Source organism: Leptonotus elevatus, chromosome 2 (assembly GCF_054856555.1).
Source record: "Leptonotus elevatus isolate MCC_2025b chromosome 2, RoL_Lele_1.0, whole genome shotgun sequence".
NCBI classification, from domain to species: domain Eukaryota; kingdom Metazoa; phylum Chordata; class Actinopteri; order Syngnathiformes; family Syngnathidae; genus Leptonotus; species Leptonotus elevatus.
In genome coordinates, this window is record NC_141240.1 from 20,128,551 (window position 1) to 20,143,585 (window position 15,035).

The 15,035-nt window shown below is 44.8% G+C and overlaps 1 protein-coding gene across 3 annotated transcripts in view; it reads right to left on the reverse strand.

The window, feature by feature from the left end:
• Nucleotides 1–13,172, reverse strand: part of LOC147178761 (kalirin-like) — a 39,149-nt gene extending 25,977 nt beyond the window's left edge. For all 3 annotated transcript variants that reach the window (XM_086070235.1, XM_086070237.1, XM_086070234.1), the window contains exons 1-27: nt 12,672–13,172; nt 11,480–11,554; nt 11,297–11,411; nt 11,025–11,217; nt 10,234–10,457; nt 9,808–10,126; nt 9,611–9,733; nt 9,326–9,517; nt 8,168–8,299; nt 7,959–8,093; nt 7,795–7,887; nt 7,571–7,693; nt 7,362–7,478; nt 6,703–6,777; nt 6,508–6,630; nt 6,330–6,382; nt 5,975–6,122; nt 5,734–5,903; nt 5,551–5,648; nt 3,763–3,926; nt 3,558–3,677; nt 3,191–3,270; nt 2,171–2,309; nt 1,507–1,641; nt 1,124–1,277; nt 929–1,044; nt 313–435 (exon numbers count right to left, since the gene is read on the reverse strand). In XM_086070235.1, the coding sequence (XP_085926361.1) occupies nt 313–435; nt 929–1,044; nt 1,124–1,277; nt 1,507–1,641; nt 2,171–2,309; nt 3,191–3,270; nt 3,558–3,677; nt 3,763–3,926; nt 5,551–5,648; nt 5,734–5,903; nt 5,975–6,122; nt 6,330–6,382; nt 6,508–6,630; nt 6,703–6,777; nt 7,362–7,478; nt 7,571–7,693; nt 7,795–7,887; nt 7,959–8,093; nt 8,168–8,299; nt 9,326–9,517; nt 9,611–9,733; nt 9,808–10,126; nt 10,234–10,457; nt 11,025–11,217; nt 11,297–11,411; nt 11,480–11,554; nt 12,672–12,726 (3,594 nt within the window). In that variant the 5' untranslated portion in view covers nt 12,727–13,172. The remainder of the gene's footprint in view (nt 1–312; nt 436–928; nt 1,045–1,123; nt 1,278–1,506; nt 1,642–2,170; nt 2,310–3,190; nt 3,271–3,557; nt 3,678–3,762; nt 3,927–5,550; nt 5,649–5,733; nt 5,904–5,974; nt 6,123–6,329; nt 6,383–6,507; nt 6,631–6,702; nt 6,778–7,361; nt 7,479–7,570; nt 7,694–7,794; nt 7,888–7,958; nt 8,094–8,167; nt 8,300–9,325; nt 9,518–9,610; nt 9,734–9,807; nt 10,127–10,233; nt 10,458–11,024; nt 11,218–11,296; nt 11,412–11,479; nt 11,555–12,671) is intronic.
• Between the last annotated feature and the right edge of the window lie 1,863 nt (nt 13,173–15,035).

Below are 15,035 nucleotides of genomic sequence, written 5' to 3' on the forward strand. Positions count from 1 at the left end.
GTTTGAATATCAACACTGCGCCTCGATATTGGAAAATTAAAAACAATACAACTGAATTAAAATGAATTGCTGATAAATGTTACATGAAAATTGTGCCTAAATAAAACTAAAACCAATCACTACTTCAAGATTAAATGCACTAAAAAGTTTAATACCACTGAACTGGACTGAGGCAGTGATTCTTTCACAAACCACAAGGGGGAGCCCACGAACCACACTTTGAGACATACTAAGCAAGGTCGATTAAAAGTAACAAAAGTAAACCAATTCACTTTTGCTTATGCTTTGGGCCTGCTACGTTGAGACTCTTACCTTCGCCGAAACACAAAACTGCCGATGTTGGTTCAGCAATTCCTGGGTATCGGTCGGTGTTGCTCCTGGTGACGTGTGTGTGGCCAGGTAGTGGTCCCCTGATTGTGCCAACCAATCCAGAGCCTGTCAAGTCCAGGGTCAGTTTTTTTTTTAAATAAATGACTCAAGGCATCCTCTGACCTATATATGACTTCTATTCTTTATGTTAGTTTGTATGATCATTCTAATGCTGTTGTAATCTTTCACTCTTTGTAGATTCCCTCATGACCTTTCAAAGATTAAAAGATGCATACTTCTGCGAGAATCTGTGAAAATTTGGTGAGTACTCATACATTACCACCATTTTCGTTGATTAAATGCATAGTGGTAATTGAAATGTTTTAGTACACACAACTGAAATTTGACAGCAGCATTATACACAAATTTTGTAACACTTTGACAAAAGAGTGGCATTTTTAAATATTTTAATGTTTGCGCAATTTGGGTCAATTTAGTCATTTAAATTTCAGGGTGAAAGAATAACATTGAGGCTATTTTTGTTGCAGTAAAATATATATAAATTTGATCGGAACAGTATGTAAGGATTCATTATTGCAATACAGTACTGTCAAATTACCTGCTGTGCGTGGTTCTGGAACATGACATACTGCTGGCACTGGTCCAGTCGGCGCTTCTTTAATGTCCAAAAATGAAGAACTCGATTTTCTCTTTGAAGCAATTCACTGAGGATACCTGTACATATACACGCAAATGAATTATTTTTTTGGGGCTTTCCTTCATTTGCTGTGTATGTGAGTTGGCTTCACGTCACCTTTGACCTGTTGTTCCGGTACTCGTGAGTGCCCAGTCACCTCGGTGACTCCCGAAACGGTGACATTGTGGCCAGAGATGTTGGCCATGGTGACGCTGTTGCGGTGGATGTACTTGAGGAAAACTTCCGCGTTCCGTCGTGCAAGCGTGCAGGCCTGTTTCCATAGAAACAAGAAGGTGAAGGACGTTTCATTAAGGCTAGCAAGTATATTACAATTGTACTTTATTTTGGTTCTCAAACTTTTTGGGTCCAGATGAGGACTTTAAAAAAAATTTTGAATGAAATGAACAATTTATTGCAAATGATTTTATAAACCCCCAATTATTGCTGGCACACCCCGGGGGACTAACCCCATTTGCGAACCATATAGCTTTCCACCACACCTTGAGAAAGGCCTCCTTCTGCTCCATGTGTTTGTTAATGAGAGGTAGGAGATGCTCAGGTTGTCTGTCTCCGCCCCCACACCAGTCCTCCTCCCTGCGGTACTCCTGCTCCAGACTCTCCAGCACACCGCATACCTGCATTTTCAAAGTGCACACACAGTTCAGTAAGAAGGACATCTTTCGGGATTATCACTCACACACACACTATTAAAATGCTCTCGTAAATTATGGATACACAACTGAAACTCACTCACTATTTAAATGTTCTTACAAATACGACTGACACTTTTTTACTGGCATACATTACAGTATTAGCAAATGATAACAAATTAAAAAAATAATACCTATTTTTTAACATTAAAGCTTCTGTTTTTTAGGTTAGCTACAGCACAGGACACAAATATTTTTTGCAGCCAGTAAAATCAAACAGTTCTCTTAAATAAGTCTACAGTGGGTAATAACTTGCTTCACCGAATCTGTTGCATCATCGTTGTTAATGCTCCCTGGTTTACGTTCTGCCTTAAAAGTCCCCAAGATCTCAATCAATCAGTCAAAATCTCAACCGCCGTTAACAAGTTAAGTGCATAGTAAACATAAACAAATGATTTGTACTTCATTACTTGTCACCACTGATATATTGACAAGAGGGCAAACTTCTGCTTACCTGTTGTGATGTTCTGTAAAAGGCAGCAGAAGCATTGACCAGTTTGAGTCGGTCCTCGATCCGCAGCATCAGAGTCTGCCAATGGAGCGCCACCGTCTGCGCACAGGACCTCACCGCATCTGGATCATAATGGCCTGACCTATGTAAGCAAAAAAAAAAAAAAAAACAGGTGAGAAGTGACCGGGGATAAACCCATAAATGTAAAATTAATATAAACCACAAAATAGAAAATCAATAAAGAGTAAACATTTATAATCTTCAGATTTAAAGTGACATACTGTCTGTTATGTTCGGTACCTATCTTTTTTTTTTTTACAAATATATTGATGTGTGTGTGTGTGAGAGAAAGAGAGAGAGAGAAAGAGAGAGAGAATTTGTGTGGACATTGCAGATTGTTGATATATGAAATTCAGTTTATTTGAATTAGTTTCTGTATGTACCTATGACTATGTATAAACAGTACAAGTTGAACTTCATAATTGACTTTACAACGCCGCATCGACATTCAAAACTTGGAAGTCGACTAACTGCTAATCAAGTTTTTGGCACCTCATCTTTCAATCCTCCGGCTGACAGAAGACTTTCTACTTGAACGTCTGCTGCCATTGCCAAACAATAACGTTCTGTAGAGCAGCGAAATGTCCAGACAACAAGGCGACACCGTTTTCAAAAAATTGTCTGGTTGTGAAAGAGAATAGCATTTAGCCTTGCTAGTTTCAGCTGTTCTGATTGCCGCTCCTCTTACAATATTCAGACCAGTGGCACAAAGGGACTGGCGGCAAGGAACGAAGGCAACGGCGCAAAGTGAAGCAACATCTTCATCGCAAGGATGTTATGTCCAACAACTTTTGTCTCTACGTTTGTAGTGCAAAAAAGACTGGAAACTGCTGTATTGTGCTGAAAAATATCAATTATGTCATTGATTAATGGACTTTGACTCAATCTTCATCACATTATGGTCGACAACAAAAATATTTGTAGTTGTTTAATGCCTAATTTGCAGTATGTCAGTGGACTAACCTAACTAGCAGTTCTGCTCTCTGCTGTAGAGCCAGCGCCACCTGGTGGGTCCTCTGCAGGGAGTCGGCATGTAGGAGAGCCTGGACATAACACCAGTTAGATCAGTGGTGCCCAAGTCCGGTCCTCGAGAACCCCTATCCAGCCTGTTTTCCATGTTTCCCTCCTGCAGTGCATCTGAATCTAATGATCAGCTAATCAGCAAGCTTTGCAGAAGCCTGATAAAAATCTTGATCATAAATCAGGTGTTAGTGGAGAGAAACATGGAAAACAGGCTGGATAGGGGCTCTCGAGGACTGAACTTGGGCACCCCCAAGTTAGATGTTCCCCAATGGAACCGCTAAGCCTTCAATTGTGAGTGTGTAGTAACCTCTATGGCCTGTTGGAGGCGCTCATGTTCCCTCTGCAGCTGTTCAGCTTCTGACAAACAGCTGGAGTTCAGCATGCAGGATGACAACATGACCTCTCCCTCCGTGATCCAACCCAGCACCTGACCAACGCACATGTATCAGAATCAAAGGTGTGTATTGGGTCTGAAGGTGTGATCTGCAAGTATGTGTGTGTGTGTGTGTTACCTGTTTGACCTGGTTCTGCAGGTGTCTAAGCTGCAGGTTCTGTTCCAGGTGTGTGTGAGTGTGATCTGCAATCTGCTGCAGTTCCTTCTGTTTGTCCAGCATTAGGCGTTGCAGCTCCTCCACCTGAGAAGAGAGATCGCCCTCCACCTCTGAGAGCTCAATTCCTGATACACACACAAACACGCAGGGAAACACGGACATGTGACATGCCTGTCAGAAAATAGACTACACCAATGAAATTCAAGTACATTACTATAAATGAGCAATCGCAAATTATGTGCTTGCTGTGTGTGTGTGTGTGTGTGTGTGTGTGTGTGTGTGTGTGTGTGTGTGTGTGTGTGTGTGTGTGTGTGTGTATCCGTGGCAATGTCAATGAGCTGGTTTCCATGGGGACCAGCTGAGTGCAGTTTCCATGGCTACCCCATCCCCCTTTCTCCCTCCCCCATTATCCTCCTCTGCACCCCACCACCACCACCCTTAAATCATCTGTATGTTACTGAAGCAGGCAGACTTACATCAGCCGCTCTATATTACTGTATCATATTCTACTCTATCACATTTTGTTCTATGCAGCTCTTTTCTTTTCCACAATGGTACTGGTAATGGAATCAAATGGATGTTTCAAGCGTCTGCAAGCTCCAAACTGAAAATCACAGACTTCCCTGTCCCTAGCCTCCTCTTAAAGTTCCACCAGGGGAGGAGCACTGAAGCATCCCCAACCGTGAGACATAGTCCCAGCTCCTGACATAGACCTGCCCCAAGGTGGCGTCCCAGTTGGTACAACCGCCTTTTTCTAAGTGACAATGGTGGCCTCCGGAGAAACGGTTTCGATGAGAACCTCCCAAACAGTGAAGGTCACAGTTTGATGAGGCCATCGGGACCAAATTATCGGACAGCAGAGATGGCAACCTTAATCCGCCAACGCTCGCCTAGATAGCATCCCCATCAACTTGATGGACAGTTTTCTCCTGGTACTCTGAATTCAGGCATTAGGTTAATTTCCTACATTGACTTTAAGTGTGTCTGTGAATGTGAATGCTTGTTTTTCTAAGCATGCACTGCGATTGACTGGCGACTAATCTAGGGTGTACCTTGCCGTAGATGGATGGACAGAGTAAGTGACAGAGGCCAGCCAACCTTCACCAAGTGGGAGGTTTGATGTGAAGCACTATACTGATGTTGGAGGCAAATCAAGTACTGTACCACATTGCAGACTGAACACCATAAGAGACAAAGTTGAACATCTGTAACGCACATCAATTGGGTTGGGCAAACTCACTCACTCTCTAGCTCTCTCTCTCACACACACACTTGCTCACTCTCTCTTTATATCTCTCACTATCTATCTAAGAATATTACAATACATTTACTTCAACTATAGTACACAAAATGGCGACATGAACTCTTTATTCCGCTCAAATCCAACCTTCATCCCACTCTGCTGGGTCAAAATAATTAACCCAAGCTTGGGTAAAAATAGTTAAATGTGCTCAAAATTCACAGCTACCCAGAGAGTAGGTTTGGGAAAACAACCTCACGTTTTTTTTTTTTAATTGTTCAGTCCATTTAAGAAGGAAGTTCTTTTAAGTCCAAATGTGGCAATTTCATCAGAGGCCGCAAGAATTCTACTTATCCTTCCTCGTAGCTCGAAGCTAACAGAACCCTTGGTTTCAAAACCTATCAAGAACTTCTGGACGAACAAATCAGCCATCCTTTGTTTATTTTGGTTCTGTTTCTTTCAACATAACAGCTTGCACTAGACGTTTGGCGTGTAGCCAAGTGACTCACCTGTTGACTGGACCTCAGTGATGTACTGCTGAAGGTCGTGACCTTGTTGGACCACCTCATAGGTCATGTTGTTCACAGCGAGCCTCCGTTCCATGTGCCTGTAGATCAATCAATCAACGTCTGAAATATCAGTCTCAAGCAGACTTTTTTTCCCCCTCTGTGACATAACACCAAAGTGTCTACCTGTGAATGCGTTGCTGTGCTAATGTAAGTGCTTCTGGGTTAGCTTCAGCTAGCCGCGGCGGTCCGAGTGCTTGCTTATCTTGGTTTGGTTCAGATAGCCGCTTCTCAGCAGAAAGATCCTGCGATTGTTTCTGGAGCTCCTGCTTCCAGGCATCCATCTCCCCGGTTACCTAGGAAACAGCACATACACATTGAACATCCAGAAGGTTTGAATGTCATTCTGGAATGTCACAAAATTTACCTCCAGTATGCACTGTTGAAGGATACGCAGTTGCAGGTAAACATCCAATCGGATCTTCCTCTGATGGAAAACTTCCTCCAGCTGAACGTGGAACTCTTCTAGTTGCTGCAGCACAGACTCCACATGGGCCACTGAGCTGCCCTGGGGCCTAAAACAAATGCACACTACATTAACTTTGTAATCCACCTCTAGCAATCACCTTCATGCACTGAACTGAAAACAAACGCACCCAAGTACTAAATAAACACACGACACGAATACTATATTTAGCCCGAGCCATCTTATAGAGGGAAGTAGTGGCCCTGATAAACCATGCAGCGATTAGACGTGAGTCAAACTCATCCAGGCGCTCTACCTGAGTTGCAAGATGAGGTCTTCCCCTTCTCTGATGACACTCATTGCAGCCTCCTGCGGGTCGGGGTTAGAGGCCATGTTAATGTGAGGGTTAGAAGTCGGGGGTCAGAGGTGGAAGGGGTGTCGGGCCTTTGTGAGAGGGTTAGTGTTTAGTTGTGAGGTCAGACATAAGCCATTACCTGCGTGTTGGCCTGCTGCTGTTGTTGCTGGTTCATGAGCGTCTGCAGAGCTTCCACCGATTCAGAACCAATGCAAAGGTCGGCCGAGAGCTGCTTCTGGAGTCCTTCCATCCACGACGACAGCTGTGTGTGGGAGGTGGGGATTTCGTTAAAGATGAGGTTCAAGTTTTGAGAGTCGCTTCCTACAGACGTTACCTCTTTGGTGTGTGTGTAGAAGGACACGGCCAAGTCTAGCAGCATCTTCCTTTGTTCTACTTTCTGAATAAAAGCCTGTAAAAACACACACGAACAAATAGCACGTCACCTGCTTGTCCCTTCAGATCAATAATCTTATAAATCATTGCAATTTTTTTGAGAAGGCAGACATGGGAGGAACACTTAAAGGAGAAGTCAACCCCCCCAAAACAATTATTTACATTATGTTCTTATGCAGTTGGTGGAATATCAGTTAAGCAGGAAAATCCAGCCGTTTTTATCAATATCAGGAGGCGGCCATTTTGCCACTTGCTGTCGAGTGAAAATGACATCACAGTTGCTCAGGTCTCAGGTAACAACCAGCTCAGCTTAAGATGACAGGTGAGCTGTGAGTTGTCATTGCCTGAGCCCTGAGCAACTGTGACGTCATCTTCAGTCGACAGCAAGTGGAAAAATGCTCCCCGCCCCCCAGATGAGAATACAAATGGCTGGATTTTGCTTCATAACTCATATTCCACAAATGTAATATTAATCAGAATGTCATGTTTAGACTCGTGAGGTCTCATATAACATATTGTTGTCAAGAAATGTTTACGGTTGACTTCACCTTTAAGCATTGTGCTAAATGCGTTTTTATTGGCTGAAGATTGTCATGTCACCTGCATGCGCAGTTCCAAGTCTCGGGCCGCCTGGTAGATCTCTTCCTCCTCGCACTCGCCAGATTGAGCCAATTGGTCAGCTGCTTCCAGAAGCTTCTCAGCATTGGTGTAAGTATTCTAACACACATTTGTATAAATCACACGTGCACAGTAAACACATGATGACATCACAAACATGTAAAAGAAACTGTGACAAGAGCTGCACGCACCTGAGCCACTTGCTGGAAGTCGTTGTGACGTTTCTGAAGAGCTCGCGCTCGATGCAGAGACTTCCCAACACCGCTGTGCTTGTTGAGGAAAACCTCACCGTGCTGCTCCACCCAGTCCAACACCTGACGCAGTTAGCGGGATAGAGGCAATATTGTGAGACAAAAAGTGTTGCAAGCCACGAAGTAGCCACATCCCATCATTTCAGTAAATGTGCACATTGCACCTGTCTGACGTCTTGTTGAAAGACACACAGCTGAAGGCGCTGGTGGAGGCGGAGCTTACGGTGTTGCCATGCATTCTCCAGGTCATGGTGCCCCTGCAACAGAGTTCGGTTAATCCACACCTATCCATCTCTTCACTAATAGTGAAACGCGAAGTGGGCTGTACCTGCATGACCTGATGCAGAACTCCCATGATGCCATGTGTGGTGGCGGTTAAATCTGGTTTCGACGGCGTGTCATTGTTGTCGGTCACCGTGCTTCGGTTTAGGACGTCCAGCAAGGCTTTCCCACTCTCACTGACCTGCACACAGACAAGTAAGCAGAAAGACAAACAAACGGATGTTCAGATTGACACACTAACACAAAGGCAGTTACCTGGGTGTAGGTGGCAGCGATCTCCTCATTCAGCTTCTGGTGTTTTTTCACAGCTTCCTCTAGTTCAGCCGTTGCCGATGGCAACGATGCTTCAGCATAGGTTTGAAGCCACGCCTCTGCTTTGTGAAGGAACTGAATACACAACCAGGTAGGAGGACAGAAGAGGAAAGCTATGAAGGGAGTACAGTAATCTCCCGCCTATTCAGTTGGCTCTTGACAGTTCCGAGCTTACGTCACAAGTCAAAATGGCGATTTCATGCTGCATTCGAGGAGGGTTTGAAGTCAGATTTATCCAACTTGAAGTGTCCCAGTTTGAGGCAAATGCAAACACGGCTGGTTTCAATAAATTCTTTGTTGTTCTAGTTGACGCAGTCATTCCAAATCACATTGTGTCACGTGAGGTGAACATGTCTTGTATTTACATTTGCCTCGAACACATTTGAGCGTGGAACTGACGTCCGATTTTCCACTTTCCTCAAATAAATGTATCCTCTCTGAAATGACGCTCAATGAAAAAAGCATTGCACTTTGGATCGTTGTATTTTGATTTGAAAATGTGATAAAATGTTGTTTGACTACTGTAACAGATATGCCAGGTTTGTATGCTAGTCACAGGCAAAAGCAATACAATACGCCGTGGAAATGAAGCGATGCATTGTGGAAATATCAGAAATGCCTAGACGTTCAGAACTATCAATACTGTGTTTTTATGCTCTTTCTATAAACCACAAAATGGCGCCAAAGCCCTGAGTCCAAAGAGAGTTACAGCATGAATTGACCGCAACCACATAACTTTGCCTTAGTAAAGTCTACTTAGCTTAATGCTAACAGTCTCTCTAGTCTAATGCTAACAAACAGTCTACCTAGCTTAATGCTAACAAACAGTCTACTTGTCTTAATGCTAACAGCCTACTTCGCTTCATGCTAGCAAACAGCCTACCTAGCTTAATGCTAACAAAGAAGGTAAAACACCATCAACATGCTCATGGTTAGCATCGATAACCGCAGTTTTGAAACCCTACAAAGTCACTTACTGTAGTTAGTAGTAGAAGAATTATTTTTCTTCGTTTGTCTGCATGACTGTATTATATTGCCTCCCGGTGGCCAAGTTGGGCACAACAGAAGGAGCAGCACATTGAATGACTACTGACTAATCACCTGCTCTGACCCTTGGTGGAAGCCAGTTGCCATGGCTAACGTGTTGCTACGCTCTTCCAGAGCTGTGGTCAGTAGCTTCCAGTCTTCCTGTAGCTGTGAGGACACTGTGGCAATCCTCTCTGCCCCAAAATGACCAGCTTCTGCAAGCCTGGCTGCCACTGTAACCACACTGTCCACATTTACGCTACCGTTCTACGCACACACGCACACAGACGCACACAAAGAGTGACATCAGCAAAGGGTTGAACAGTCAAACACAAACGCTGAATGACTTCACATACTCACCATCACATTTGAGGTGAAATGCTGATGTTGTGTTTGCAAATCAATGGCGTGCTGATGGTTCTGACCGACCTCCACCAGAGTCTGCATGAACAACTCCTTACTGTGGGCGATCCAATCGGACATCTGTTGGGGGCAAAATTTGACATGATTTGATGAAGCTTGATTTGTAGATTACTCATCCGACTTCTCCTTCTCACCTTCGTGGCGTCCTGCTCAAAAAGGTGCAACTGGAGCGCCTGATCCATGTGGAGCTTCCTGTCGCTCCAGCTCTGCAGCAGGTGACTGCGAGCAACCTGCAGACGGTCGAGTAGAGAGGAGACCTTTGGCGCCACGCTTTGGAAGTCAGCCCCGCCTGACAGCCAGCTGCCATGGCTTCCGCCGCCGCTCTCGTTCGAGGTGTCTCCATGGGAGGGGCCCAGGCGCATGCGCTGAAGCAAACTCTTCCCCTCTCGGTCGAGGCCGTCAACCGGCGCTGTGGCGATGGTGTTTCGGAGACGATTGTGTTCCTCGAGGATTCTGGAGGTAGGAAACGCTTACCGTCAGCAATCAATACGGTACAGTCTTTGTCCTTTTGACACTTGCTGGCGAGCTTTAGGCAGCTAATCGATAAGCGGGATCCTCACTTGCGGGCGTCATCCACATCCTGCGGTTCTGGTAAGCTGGTCAGCCCAACTTCCAGCTGATCCAACTGGTTCAACAGTTGAGTGGCGGCCACTGAGAACTCCTCCAGACCCAGACGCAACTCGGTCCACTCCACATGATCATACTCCAATGAGCCACCGAGGTCAGACGTCAATTGAGAAGGGTCAACCAACCGGGACAGACCTTCTACGGATACTAGACTGGTCTAGAGACAAAATTGTGGATTTGTAACAAGTAGGAGTGACATTAGTAGATGTTGTCAGTCACAAAGGTTGAGGTAGTATTCTTGGAACTTGGATGCCATTAACTGTACAAAAATCAAAAATTCTAAATTCTAAGTAACTTTTACAAGTATGAGTTTTGAGTACATTTTACCGGTTGAATAAAACAAAAAAAAAGCTATGTAAGCGTTGAGGAACAAACCCATGACCTTCAGCTTGGGTGGCAGCCACTCTACCACCTGAGCCATGCCACTCCTTCTGTAAGTTAGTATATTGCTGGAGTCAGGTGGAATCCTTATACCTTCAAAAGACCGGTCTCTTAGTCTCATTTTGGACACAATGCTGCATAGCGGCAAACAGCAATAGCATGTCTGTCTTCCAAGCTGAAGGGTATGAGTTTGTTCCTCAATGCTTACGTAACTTAAAAACAAACAAAAAAACTTTACTCTGAATTTCTGAACGAAAAAAAATAAAATTCAAGTAAATATTACTCCTCTTTTTTTTTTCTTTTTCTTTTTTTACAGTGCTTTAGAATTGAATGGTAGTAGTACCTCAAAGCTGAGCTTGGCACTGCCCAGGTTGGTCTTGTGTTTCTGCCAAAAGGTGTCCGGTTTGATGAGCAGTGCCGTGTGGATGTTGGAGGAAAAGGATTCCTGCAAAGTACGTAACACCGGCTTCACGCTGTCCCACTTACTACCACGCATGTCCACTACCACCGTGAACCCTCGTGCACGCACGTCCTCACTGAGACAGAGACAGACAGAGTCGCGGTCAATGCAGATGGACAGACATGCGGATTGGACGGCAAGACAAACAAGCGCACCTAGGTATAGTTGACAGGTACGTAACCAGCCGGCTCAAATCTTCCTGTTTTATTCGCTCGTGGTTGGTCCTGGCTGGGAATGTCAGGATTGGTCCTCCTCGTTTGTCTCGTCCACCTGGACATTTAACTGGGTGAAGACCAGATCAAACCAGAATGTCGCTATGCTTAAGTAGTGAACTTTACCTGACACAAAGGCCACCTTCTCTCTGAGCACTGTCAGGACGTCACCTGCCCGGACGCACTCAGCTTTAGTGGACCCTGGAATTCCAAGACACTGTTAGCGGTCCTGTTTTCATTATTGCACCAAACATGGCTTTGCCCCGGACCATGCCGGTCTCTGCGGCTGACAACAGAGCAGTCGGACTTGCTTGTAAGTGTGGGAGTTTAGCTAAGTGACTCATCATGAATGAGGTTTGCAGCCTTGGACACATCTTTGAGGAGCAACCATCAAAAAACTCAATTAGCAACCAGAGTGATCCATCAGTTGTCAGTTTGAGCAGCAGACAGAAGATCAGTAAGGGATGCACGCACGCACACAAGCACACACACTGAGTCAAGTGATGAGCCCAAAATAACTGTGTTGTGGAGGGCTTCAGAGAAAGTTGCTCACAATGTCAGGACTCATTAAACTGATTACACAACAAACATCATGAAGATGTCACTCTGTCTTGAATGCGGCATATAACTGCTTGAATAGTCATCCAACCATTATCCATACCATTTATCCTCATTAGGGTCACGAGTGAGCTGCAGCCTATCTGGATTGACTGTGGGGGAGAGGCGGGGTACACCCTGCACTGGTCGTCAGCCAATCGCGGGACAAACAACTATTCAATCATCACATTCACACCTCAGGATGATTTAGAGTCGTGCGTGAACAACATGCATGTTTTGGAACGTGGGAGGAAGACTGAGAATTTGGAGAAACCCACGCAAGGGGAGAGCATGCAAACTCCACACAGGAAGGCTGGAGCTTGGATTGAAGCCTCCCCAGTCCCAGAACTATGAGGCAGATGAACCACGCTGTTTTGAAAAAATTGAACATCAAACATCGAGGTACCTCTCAAATATGATCATTAGAAGTTAAGCACCGCTGTGAAAATCAATGGAGTCCATAATTATATCGCCTCGAAGTCAGTTGAGGTTGCCATAATACGGTAATTAAAACGTGGTAGCCAATCAGAGAGCAGCTTTCCCATTGGCTTTGGAGTACAAAAACTCGTAAATGGGCATGTGACCATTATATGCCTATAGCATCTACAGTGCTCTGAGCGTACTCCACACGTACACGCGCGTACACACTGTCCAAGTCAATGGGCGTATGTGAAGGCATCATGGCGATAAAGCAGTTCGCGCGCACGCTCACACGCCCTACCTGCCGTCGCCAGGCCGTCCGGGCCCGTTTCTCCTGCTCCATCCCCCGGATTCATCCTCCTCCTCCTCCTCCCTCCTCCTGCTCCTCCTTCTCGTCCTCGGGCACTCTCCTCCGTTATGTTCCGATGGTCGCCTTCTCCCCTGCCTACCCGTCCATACCCGCGGCTTCACATCAGATGGGGCTCCCAAACTAAGCTAATATTAGTCCGTAAAGGACGGATGCATTCCCCTCCTCCCGGTAACGATCAGTGGGTCAGTGATGGTGCATCCTCCACGTTCAGCCTCGACAGTCCTCCTCCTTCTCCTCCTTTCTGATGATTATGGTGATGCATACGGTAACGCCGCCGCGCGGCATTGCATCTCACGCTTCATCGTAAATGTTCGCGTTACCGTTACCCTATGCACGTACCATCACACAAACCGGTATCTCCCCCCCCCTCTCCTTCCGTTCTCTCTTGATGATGATAACCTCGCTCGCTGGGTCCGTCGCCGAGTGGCCTCAGCGCGCATGCGCGCAGAGTGGCGCCGTGCACGAGGGCTGCACCAGCTGCTGAACGCGCGCGCGCACACATACGACGCCGCGAACGTTTTATGGCAAAGCCGTATGATGTATCCGATGTACAAGTGCGCTGAACTATGACCATTCAATGTAGCGATTAGTGAGCGGGACAGTAGGCTACTGTATCGACCAGGAGCTCATATAGACTCACTACGTTACTAGTGAGGCAAACTGCACTAGTAAATGTGCAGGAGTTGACAATTACACGTATAAGTGCACTAAAAAGTGGTAAAAATGCCACGAAGACAGCCGTTCTAGTGTGCTGAATGTCATACTAGTAAGAACAAAGGTACGAGCTGGACAATTCACTGCACTAGTCGAACAATTACATGCCAGTGAGAACAATTGCACTAGCTGACAGTAGTGCAGTATTCTACTGTAGTACAGTTAACCCGAATAAATTAGCATAACTAAAAAAAAAAGGTGATGTAATCGGTTGCCTCACTTTTTTTGAGTTGATCAACTCAAAAGATTTGCAGAACTTCCATCCATCCATCCATTTTCTGTACCGCTTGTCCTCACAAGGGTCGCGGGGGTTGCTGGAGCCTATCCCAGCTGTCTTCGGGCAGTAGGCGGGGTACACCCTGAACTGGTTGCCAGCCAATCACAGGGCACACAGAGACGAACAACCATACTCACAATCACACCTATGGACAATTTGGAGTGTCCAATTCACCTGCCATGCATGTTTTTGGAATGTGGGAGGAAACCGGAGTACCCGGAGAAAACCCACGCAAGCACGGGGAGAACATGCAAACTCCACCCAGGAAGGCCGAAGCCCGGACTTGATCTCACAACCTTTGCACTGGGAAGCGGACGTGCTAACCAGTCAGCCACCATGCCGCCCATTTGCAGAACTTGAATGGTTTGATTACACCAAATTATTATTTTTTATCCATAGTTACTTCAAAGCTTTCTGTTACAGCAACTCAATTATTCTCAGATCAAGTTAACAGAAGTCTAAACCATAAGTACACTGTGTGTCCTCACGAGAATCCCAGGAATGCTGGAGCCTATCCCAGCTGTCTTTGGGAAGTAGGCGGGGTACACCCTGAACTGGTTGCCAGCCAATCACAGGGCACACACATACAATGTAGTGTTCAATTAACATAACATGCATATTTTTGGGAATGTGGGAGGAAACTGGAGTACCCGGAGAAAACCCACGCAGGAACGTAGAGAACATGCAACCTCCAGCCAGATCTCACAACCTCTGGACTAAGAGGCAGACATGTTAACCATTTGGCCACCATGCCGCCTGCTATAAGCATATGTTTATAATCTATCATAAATTATTATTAATTTATTTAAACCAGATAGGAAGCTAAGAACAAATGATAATTTTCAATGTCAACTATAGAGCTAAAATAAAATTACAAATTAAAATAAATTATGAAACATCAGCTAATTTATGTTTTTAAGTTACCCAAAAACTAGTATAGTTCAATTTAATCAAAACTTTATGGTAAAAATTACTCATAAAAGCATACAAAGTTACACCAACTTAAAAAAGTTAAGTTAGTAGTAGTTTTCATAAAACTACTACTAACTTGTGTATTGTGTACTTAATCTATTTGATTATTTTGAACGTTTGGGTTTACAGTGTAGTGGATACACACATACACATACATTCCTGCTCTTTTTATAAATCGAAAAAAAATTGTATTTTAAAAATTTACCTTTTAGGTTACCGAACCAGCTGGCAATCGCAAATTTAGTACATATTCTACTCATGCTTTGTAAGAAAAAAAAGCAAATCATCATAGACTGTATTTGTATCAGGGTATTTGACATAAGTTAGATGAA